Below are 11,266 nucleotides of genomic sequence, written 5' to 3' on the forward strand. Positions count from 1 at the left end.
GCTGCCGATTGCACTACATGGACACGCTTCACGGAGCGATTAAAAGTTGCAATTAGATTTCCAAAAACGCTCAATAACGAATGTGGCCCAGAACCTTCAAAACCTAATGTCTAATTCGAACGTAACAAGGCGTACCTCGAGGATACGACAAATCCCAGAACTTTGACATGAAACTTCGTGGCAGATTGAAACTGTCTGCCGGACTGAGACATGAAACAGATCTTTGCCTTTCGCGGACAAGTTCTCTACCGACTGAGCTATCCAAGAACGACTTATCAGTAGCCGTCAGAGCTCTACTTCCACCAGAACCTCTTCTCCTTACAACCAATCTTCACAGAAGTTCTCTAGCGTAGCACACAGTACGTATAATACAAAAAAAATTATGGTTCGAGTCCTGGCTCGGCACTTAATTTCAATCCTGCCAGGAAGTTTCAGATCAGCACACAGAATGAAAATCTATCCTGGATACTTCCTCATAGTCGTCGGTCATTTAATACGTCGCATTTCAAAGCTAGTGCGTTGTACTTCAGTAAATTTAGAAGAGATTCAGTGCCTCTGTTACGAGGGGACAGAGAATCGACATCAAACGTTATTTTAGACACTATACACGTAATGTTCTTACTTCAAGAAATGTAGTAATCAGCATCTTTTCTGCATTGATTTATTTATGCCGAGACACGTTTCGGGATTTCGCGCATCTTCAGTTCACGTAGTACATTTATATCCTCGTCAGTACAACTATTTTATCGACTGCTTTTTGAATGCAGCAGATATCCTGTGAAAAACTGCGTAATATACAATTTATATACTGTAATGGTTCGAACAGGTGTTCTTTTAATGATGTAAAATGACTATCGGCATTTAAGATGATTGGTTATACACTTAGTGGAGTAGTCAGTGACTAGCATTGACAGAATTGTAACTGAATTATATTGAATGTTACTAAAATGTTATGAGATATTTTACTTGTAAGCCGAGTTATTACTACACACATTATTAGAACTACACAGTGGATTAATATTTTAGAATGAATACCTTGTCGCAAAGGGAAGGAGAACAGAAAATTGTGGTCTTTTCTTTATTATTACAATTACGTTTTATTTCACAACTGTATGTCATGTGCAGGTTACATAAATGATTTATGGAAATTTCTAAGATTCATTTTGATGAGTAACTCTCTTTGAGTATGTCGAATCTCATTTGGGAATATGCGCATGCGCCAATAAATATCTGTTTCTTTGCGTGGATTCATTCTTTTGACTTTGTTTGCCAGACTTACTCTTTGCATGTTGCTTTTCGATGATGTTCATCTGTAGCAACATGTAAGACAAAGGTGGATTTGCTTAGGTTTTTACACCAAGCGCATACGTGTGTCCGCAGAATCGTATTTTGAAATATCGAATTTTTCGTACATAAATTGCAGTTCTGTATGTACCTGATCTACTGCACGGGTTGGTGGTGTTTTTAATACTGTGATGGTTTTCGCCTTTATTTTGGTAACTGCGTAATCTGATAGTTGTATCTCGAAAAGTTTTGGTAACTTATGTGAAAGTTCTGTCAATTATGGCACGTACATGTATCTTTCTGTCGGCTGTGTTGTGGCGTTATCTGAGGTGGTTTTGTCTTTGTAATGTGGGACCTTAACTCGTCTATTAAACCTGGATTGTAGCCATTATTGTAAGCAGCTATTTTAAGGATATTTAGTTCTTCGGTAGGGTACCTGTGGTCTAGGGGTAGCGTCATTGATTAGTAATGAATGCGTCTTAAATTCTGATTAATAGTCGGCACAAGAAGTCACCCTCATTCTGCCAACAGCCTTGTCAAAGTGGGTGGAGGAGCGGACAGAGGTTCAGGGCACTCTCTTGTCTTTGGAGTGGAAAACTGCCCCTAAAGGCGGAAGAATCAGCAATGATCAACGGCATGAGGATGCAGAAGACAATGGAAATCACTGCATTAAAGACACACAACGTATGTCCACAGGATACGTGGCGTGTAATTGAACAAGTGTCATTACGATCCTTCCATTGGCAAAAGATGCCGGAATAGTCCTCCATTCGAATCTCCGGGAACGGAGTGCCGAGGGGGAGGTGACCATGGAAAAACTATTGAATTACCAACGACAGCATAACGTTCTACGAGTCTGGGCGTGTAATGTCAGAAGCTTGAACGTGGTAGGGAAATGCAGAGGCTCAATCTAGATATAGTAGGGGTCAGTGAAGTGAAGTGGAGGGAAGACAAGGATTTTTGGTCAGATGAGTATAGGGTAATATCAACAGTAGCAGAAAATGGTATAACGGGAGCGGTATTCGTTATGAATAGGTAGAGCAGAGTGTGTCTTACTGTCAACAATTCCGTGATAAGGTTGTTCTTATCAGAATCGACAGCAAACGAACACCGACAACAATATTTCAGGTATACATGCTGACATCGCAAGCCGAAGATGAATAGACAGAGAAACTATATGAGGGTACTGAACGGGTGATACAGTACGTAAAGGGAGATGACGATCTAATAGTCATGGGGAACTGGAATACAGTTGTAGGGGAAGAAGTAGAAGAAAAGCTTACAGTAGAATATGAGCTTGGGACAAGAAGTGAGAGAGGAGACAGACTAATTGAATTCTCTAATAAATTTCAGTTATTAATAGCGAATACTCTGTTCAAGAGTTACAAGAGGAGGACGTATACTTGGAAAATGCCGGGTGATACGGGAAGATTACATCACGGTCAGATAGAGATTCCGAAATCAGGTACTGGGTTGTAAGGCGTACCCAGGAGCACATATAGACTGGGATCACAGTGTAGTAGAGACGAAGAGGAGGCTGAAGTTTAAGAGATTATTCAGAAAGAATCAATAATCAAAGAAGTGGGATACGAAATTACTAAGGAATGACGACGCACGCTTGTAGTTCTCTAGGACTATAGATACTACAATAAGAAATAGCTCAGTAGGCAGTACAGTTGAAGAGGAATGGACATCTCTAAAAAGGGCAATCGCGGAAGTTGGAAGGAAAAATACAGGCACAAAGAAGGTAACTGCGAAGAAACCATGGGTAACAGACGAAATTCTTCAGTTGATTGATGAAAGAAGGAAGTACAGAAATGTTGAGGGAAATTCATGAATACGAGTCACTGAGGAATTAAATAAACAGGAAGTGCAGGGAAGCGATGACGAAATGGCTGCACGAAAAATGTGAAGAAATCGAAAAAGAAATGATTGTTGGAAGGACTGACCAGCATATAGGAAAGTCAAAACACCCATCGGTGCAATTAAAAGCAAGGGTGGTAACATTAAGAGTGCAACGGGAATGCAGAGGAGAGAGCGGATAGATGGAAAGAGTACATTTAACGCCTCTATTAGGGGAAGATAGTCCGATGTGATAGGAGATGATACAGGAGTCGATTTAGTAGATATAAGAGATCCAGTTTTAGAATCAGAATTTAAGAGAGCTTTACAGGACTTAAGCGATTACTGCACATAGCTATGGCGTTTCAGGTTTTATGTGAAACAAACATTCGCAGAATAGTCTGAGATAATCTGTTTCACATACAGCTTGAAGCGCCATATCTGCGTACACTAATCGCTCTTGGATATCTGATGATGGATAAATTCCGAAAGTCGTCACATGAGCAATAATGTCATTCCTTGCCTGATGTTTGACTTTAACCACTGCGACCCATTCCGCCGGAATGCAGAAATACAGACTGTTTTTATTTCAAGTTTGACCTCGGATAAGAAATAACAAGAGAAATGTGTTTTTTTTCGTGCGATGTAACTACAGATTAACAAATTTCGATTTTTTTCCTTTAATTGTACTGTGAAACCTTACTTCTTCCCTAATTTCATCATTGTAGATCAACGGGAAGCCCGTTATGCACTCTGAGGAGTGAGTTCACCAGTATCAAAATATGTGATATAAATGTCCGTACCTTTTGACTGAATTATCTCAGAAGCTAACGTTTATTATACCACAAAGGGTCCATAGACGTTAATATGTGACATAAATTTCTACTTGATGTGTGTGCTCATCCCTGAGAAAAAGTGTTCTTAACAGACTGACGGACGGCTAGACACAGTCGTATAACAAATGACAAATATTTGTTTTCGTGCGATGTAATTACATATCTATAATTTTCAGATTTTCTTCCCTTAGTTGCACTGTGAAACCCTGGTTCTTGCCACATTTTATGCTACTAGGCGAACTGGAACTACCCTATAGGTTTTGATGAGTGAGTTTGAGAGTATCAAAATATGTGACCCCAAGTGGCATTAGCTTTTGGCTGCATTGACTTGCTTACATTTGTTACATCGCCAAGGGCATATAGACCTTAGTACGTGACATACATTTCAAATGGTTCAAATGGCTCTGAGCACTATAGGACTCAACTGCTGAGGTCATAAGTCCCCTAGAACTCAGAACTACTTAAACCTAACTAACCTAAGGACAACACACACATCCATGCCCGAGGCAGGATTCGAACCTGCGACCGTAGCGGTCGCGCGGTTCCAGACTGTAGCGCCAGAACCGCTCGGCCACCAGCGGCCGGCCATACATTTCAACACGACACGAGTACCCCTTTCTGAGAAAAAGAGGTGTTAACCAACAGACGAACAAACAGAAAGTCAGAAAAGAAACGAAAAATAATCTCTCGTGTAATATAGTCACAAATTTACAGTTTTCGGACATTTTTCCTTTGGTTGTATTGTAAAACCTCCCTTTCTGTCAAATTTCGTGATTCTAGGCCAACGGGACATAAATTTCTACGTGATGTGTGTGCTCATCCCTGGGAAAAAGTGAGTGAATTAGCGAGTATTAAAATATGTGACATAAATGGACTTATCTTTTGACTGCGTTAACTTGGAAACTCAATTTTTTGCACCGCTAAGCTTACTTTATTACACCGCCAGGGACCTATCAAATTTCAAATCGATATGTCTATCCGTTCCTGAGATAAAAGGTTTTTAACAGTCCAACAGACAGACAGACAGGGGGACGGACAGCAAAGCTTCCTATAAAAGTTCCGTTTTTACTAACAAAGGCACGGAACCCTAAAATTATAAAAAAAATTATCGAAAGAACGAGAGGGTGCCTCCAGAGTCGTGGAGGGCATTTGAGTAATTTCATACATAATCCCAGGAAGCATACTCTGAAACAATATATAAATTAATTTCGTGAATAATGTTATGTGCTATTATGCACTCAGAAGCTGCGTTTCTTGTAGAAAACTCTACATGAGCCTGACAGCCGCAGACTCCTGGACAGGTCTTTTGTGAAGCCTCCCTCTCGTAACCCCCGTCGTGGACTCACCCGTTCATCGCGTCGCGGCCGTGTGCTGTGCGCGGCGCGCTCTGCTGGACGCACTGCCGACAAGTGAACTGGCCAACGCACGCCACCCCTGCTGCTTCCGAGGCCGCCGCCCAACCACTGCCGTGCGCACGCCCATCCACACTGACGTCACGATCAAAAGGCATCCGTGCGCCTCGCTTCTTTCGCAAGCACGAGACCGAAAGGCCAAAAAGCTCTCCACGCGACCATCCGTTTCTGAGCACCATCCTACCATCAGCAATACGGTCACAAGTTTTTCCTTCTACTACTAATAACCAGTGATTGCATATTCGGAAATCGTTGAATAAGAAATTGCAGTTGGTACCAAAAGCATTAATGATATTTCAAAAACTATATATTTTTTACAATAAGCTGTTAAACGAATTATACAAGATATCTGCGCATTTTACGGTTAAAATTACGAGGGGCGATAAATAAGTAATGCAACAAGTTTTCGTTCTCGGCCAATATCTATTGGAAAAATGCTGAATTTGTTGTAGGACATCGTGATACACTCACTCTTCAGCCCCTATAGTTTAACGAAGTTCCAATACATGGTGGAGCTGTACGCCTTCAAAATGTGTCTGTAACGGATCCGCATTCCGAGCAGAGAGCTGTTTCTTTTGCCAGAAAAGCCAGAGCATCGCAAATATTCAGAGGCGCTGCCAGTGAAAAAAAGCACGATGAGTTGCTGGGCGAAGAGTTTGTCATCATCGCAACAAGGTCGTGTAAACCAGTCCGATCTCCTGCAGCCGGCCGCGTTGGTCTAGCGGTTCTAGGCGCTCAGTCCGGAACCGCGCGACTGCTACGGTCGCAGGTTCGAATCCTGCCTCGGGCATGGATGTGTGTGATGTCCTTAGGTTAGTTAGGTTTAAGTAGTTCTAAGTTCTAGGGGACTGATGACCACAGATGTTAAGTCCCATAGTGCTCAAAGCCATTTTTTTTTTTTATCTCCTGCATATCAGCCGGCCGCATACAGTGTAAGTAGGCTGTTTAGCTTCTTATGTTGGTAACGCCACGTAGCGCTCTGTATGAAAATCGCTGACTGTGCTGTGTGCAGTCTGTGGCTGGTTTGCATTGTTGGAATTTTTGCTATTGCTGTGTTGGGCAGTTGGATGTGAACAGCGTGTAGCGTTCGAGATGCAGTTCGAGGTGAGCCGCCAGCAGTGGTGGATGTGGGGAGAGAGATGGCAGAATTTTGAGAGCGGACGATCTGGACGTGTGTCCATCAGTAAATTTGTAATACTGTATATCATGACATATATATATATATATATATATATATATATATATATATATATATATATATATATATATATCAGTCATGATATATATATATCTGATGGACACACGTCCAGATCGTCCGCTCTCAAAATTCTGCCATCTCTCTCCCCACATCCACCACTGCTGGCGGCTATGACTGAAGCGATTTCACAGCTCTACAATATCTTTATTATTTGACATATTTTCACAATGCCTTGCACACACATACAAAAACTCAAAAAGTTTTTTTAGGCATTCACAAATGTTCGATATGTGCCCCTTTAGTGATTCGGCAGACATCAAGCCGATAATCAAGTTCCTCCCACACTCGGCGCAGCATGTCCCCATCAATGAGTTCGAAAGCATCGTTGATGCGAGCTCGCAGTTCTGGCACGTTTCTTGGTAGAGGAGGTTTAAACACTGAATCTTTCACATAACCCCACAGAAAGAAATCGCATGGGGTTAAGTAGGGAGAGCGTGGAGGCCATGACATGAATTGCAGATCATGATCTCCACCACGACCGATCCATCGGTTTTCCAATCTCCTGTTTAAGAAATGCCGAACATCATGATGGAAATGCGGTGGAGCACCATCCTGTTGAAAGATGAAGTCGGCGCTGTCGGTCTCCAGTTGTGGCATGAGCCAATTTTCCAGCATGTCCAGATACACGTGTCCTGTAACGTTTTTTTCGCAGAAGAAAAAGGGGCCGTAAACTTTAAACCGTGAGATTGCACAATACACGTTAACTTTTGGTGAATTGCGAATTTGCTGCACGAATGCTAGAGGATTCTCTACCGCCCAGATTCACACATTGTGTCTGTTCACTTCACCATTAAGAAAAAATGTTGCTTCATCACTGAAAACAAGTTTCGCAATGAACGCATCCTCTTCCATGAGCTGTTGCAACCGCGCCGAAAATTCAAAGCGTTTGACTTTGTCATCGGGTGTCAGGGCTTGTAGCAATTGTAAACGGTAAGGCTTCTGCTTTAGCCTTTTCCGTAAGATTTTCCAAACCGTCGGCTGTGGTACGTTTAGCTCCCTGCTTGCTTTATTCGTCGACTTCCGCGGGCTACGCGTGAAACTTGCCCGCACGCGTTCAACCGTTTCTTCGCTCACTGCAGGCCGACCCGTTGATTTTCCCTTACAGAGGCATCCAGAAGCTTTAAACTGCGCATACCATCGCCGAATGGAGTTAGCAGTTGGTGGATCTTTGTTGAACTTCGTCCTGAAGTGTCGTTGCACTGTTATGACACTGATGTGAGTGCATTTCAAGCACGACATACGCTTTCTCGGCACCTGTCGCCATTTTGTCTCACTGCGCTCTCGAGCGCTCTGGCGGCAGAAACCTGAAAGCGGCTTCAGGCGAACAAAACATTATGAGTTTTTCTACGTATCTGTAGTGTGTCGTGACCATATGTCAATGAATGGAGCTGCAGTGAATTTATGAAATCGCTTCAATCATTTGTAATAGCCCTGTATATATATGATGACTTGAATATTATTTAGGTAAATACACTGTTTGTTCTTCATCAAAATCTTTCATTTGCTAACTATGCCTATCAGTAGCTAGTGCCTTCAGTAGTTAGAATTTTTTATTCAGCTGGCAGCATTGGCGCACGCTGTATTGCAGTAGTTTGAGTAACAAAGATTTTTGTGAGGTAAGTGATTCATGAAAGGTATTAGGGCCATTCCTTTGTAGGGATTATTGAAAGTCAGTTTAGTGATGACCAGAATAAGTAAAGAGAGAAATGTCTGAGTACGTTCAGTTTTGCTCAGCTGTTTGAAAATCAAATAACGTAGAGGTTTTCCAGCATTGTCATTTATAAAATTTTTCTAAGGGGATGTTTCAGCAGCTGTGACTCCTGAAATGTTGGATAGTGCGGACACTCTAATTCGAGATAATCGATGGATCACAATCAAACACCTCTCTGCCCAACTGGACGTCCCTCGTCCACCAGATGGGTACTCAAAGGTATGTGCCCACTGCGTTCTTCGCTGCTTAATAGAAGACCATAAAGAGCAACGAAGTGCCGTCTGTACGAAATTGCTTGCGCGTTACGAGGCTGAGCGTGTCACTTGTTTTGTCGAACATCGTCACAGGCGATGAAACATGGGTTCGAACCGGAAACAGAATGGCAATCCATGGAATGGCGCCATACCACTTCTCCTCTGAAGAAAAGATTCACATCCACACCCTCATCCGGTAAACCCATGGTGACGGTCTTCTGGGACTCGGATGTCCTCCCTAATGGTACAACGATCAACTCAGCAAACTGAATATACGACTTCAGCGTGCTCGTCGCCACAAAAATGCAAACGAACTATTCCTTCTCCATAACAAGCCCTCACGCAAATCCGTGCAACCTAGAGGAGCTCACAAAACTTCATTGGACTGTTCTTTCTCATTCACCCTACAGCACGCATCCCGCACCTGCCGACTTCCATCTGTCTGTCCACTGACAGGTTATTGATGCACCAAGACGTTGGCTACGACGTCGACCAGTAGAGTGGTACCGTGAGGCCATACAGACCCTGCCAGTAAGATGGCATACGGTCGTCTCATTTAACGAAGATTATGTAGAGACAGGGCATTTTAACCACAAGAGTGGGAAATAGCATGGTGCAATAATATGGTGTATTGGATTCCTGAATAAAACCAGCATGCCTTCAGAAAAAAATGTGTTGCATTACTTATTGAACGCCCTTTGTATATAAGGGGGACCGGAAAGTAATGTCGTTTATTTACATTAAATTCAAACATATAAACTGTTAACAAACTTTTTTTTATTCAGTGATATAATCAACAGCGTTATCAACAACCTTTTGGCATCTAGTGTGAAAATTTTTCGTTCCCAGATCGATAAAAATCAAGTCGTTCTTGAGCACAATATCTGGAGACGGCATTTTGAGCGTCATCCACATTTTCAAATTTTTTGCTACAGAGAAAATTTTGTAGCGATCGGAATAAATGGGAATCCGATGACGCAGCATCGGACGAGTGTGGCGGGTGAGGCAATACGGGTTGGGTTGGGTTGTTTGGGGGACGAGACCAGACAGTGAGGTCATCGGTCTCATCGGCTTAGGGAAGGAAGTCGGGCGTGCCCTTTCAAAGGAACCATCTCGGCATTTGCCTAGAGCAATTTAGGGAAATCACGGAAAACCTAAATCAGGATGGCTGGACGCGGGTTTGAACTGTCGTCCTCCCGAATGCGAGTCCAGTGTGCTAGCCACTGCATCACGGTGGTGAGACAATACCTCCTACCCGAAACCTTTAAATTTTTCCAGGGTTCGTCTTGCACAGTACGTTCTTCCATTAACGTGTTGCGGAATAACGCCTCTTTTGTTGACAATCACTGGGCACTTTTCAGTTTATGTCTGATTTACTCGATGCAGTTGTTCACAGTAAATGTCCGCATTCACAGTCTGTCGTGGTATCACCGCTTCAAAATGAACGGTAGATTTGTCTTATCTGTATTTCGTGGCGATTCACTTGGAGGGAGCCACGGCCTTTTGCGTTTTGGATTGTCATAGAGGACTCGTACTTCATTTCCAGTGACCAAGCGATGAAAATACGCTTCTATGTTGGGTCGTTGAAGCAATAAGTTGCATCTGATTTATGGGTTGACGTTGTTTGTCTTTACTGATCACTGCAAGTGTTCTTGGACGGCCGACCAAGGTTCGTACGGGAAAATCCCCACTCACCGTTACCTCGGAGATGCTGTGTCGCATCACTCGTGTGCCGACTATAACACCACGTTCCACGTTCAAACTCATTTAAATCTTGATAACCTGCCATTGTAACGGCAGTAAACGTCCTAACAACTGTCTTACATAGGCATTGGCGAACGCAGCGCCGTATTCTGCCTGCTTACCTATCTCTGTATATGCAAGCCTATGACAGTTTCTTCGCCGCTTCATTGTATGTGTATCCAAATTTCCCCACTGATTGCTATTAATACCAATGTATGTAATTCCTCTTAGTTAATTAATTAAATATTACATGCTCTTACTAAGGTTCTGTAACAACTTTTAGTTTCTTCTTCCGCCTTTATATGTAAATTGCAAACACTTTTGGTTCAGTGATGCAGTGTAGAAGTCACGATGTGGACAGCTAATGTTTTTTTGCGTCGAATATTACATCTAAAATAATGTAACAATTTTCTTTCACATCCCAAGACTACTTCTGATGTCTGTCCGCACTTAATATTACTACGTTGGTTCATGCCTCTCTTAAACTGCTTAATAGGCAATGTGTATACCATAATGAGTCACACTGTGTTATTTTTTAGGCAGTTTTTATGACTAAACTAGCTAGCCCGGCAATGCTCCACAACTGCTAACTATGTATGAGAACTGGATATATGTCCGACTCTCCTTGTCTCCTCCCCCTCTCTTTGTTAATCTCGTCCTCTTCCCCCTCTCTTAATCCTTATCCTGCTCCTCCCTCCCTCTCTGTGCCCACAACCCCTTCCCCCTCTCTGTGTGTGTGTCCTCCTCTTTCCTATCTCTCTCGACCTTCCCTCCCTCTCTGTCCATGCCCTCTTTCCCTTCTCTCAGACCTTGAGCCTTATGTTTTGCTATAGCCAGCGAACACTCGATTGATAACTGAAGTCGCTTAAAATGAATGGGTAAATCATTGGTATGTGGGGTACGAAAGACCTCTCCTGCTGCTGGAT

General features: G+C 42.7%; 1 protein-coding gene across 1 annotated transcript in view; it reads right to left on the reverse strand.

The window, feature by feature from the left end:
- LOC124777310 (pickpocket protein 28-like) overlaps window positions 1-5,343 on the reverse strand; it is a 119,142-nt gene extending 113,799 nt beyond the window's left edge. Inside the window, exon 1 of the mRNA XM_047252664.1 lies at window positions 5,309-5,343. Coding sequence (XP_047108620.1) covers window positions 5,309-5,316 — 8 coding nt within the window. The 5' untranslated portion in view covers window positions 5,317-5,343. The remainder of the gene's footprint in view (window positions 1-5,308) is intronic.
- Window positions 5,344-11,266: the final 5,923 nt, after the last annotated feature.

Source organism: Schistocerca piceifrons, chromosome 2 (genome assembly GCF_021461385.2).
Source record: "Schistocerca piceifrons isolate TAMUIC-IGC-003096 chromosome 2, iqSchPice1.1, whole genome shotgun sequence".
Classification (NCBI taxonomy): Eukaryota; Metazoa; Arthropoda; class Insecta; order Orthoptera; family Acrididae; genus Schistocerca; species Schistocerca piceifrons.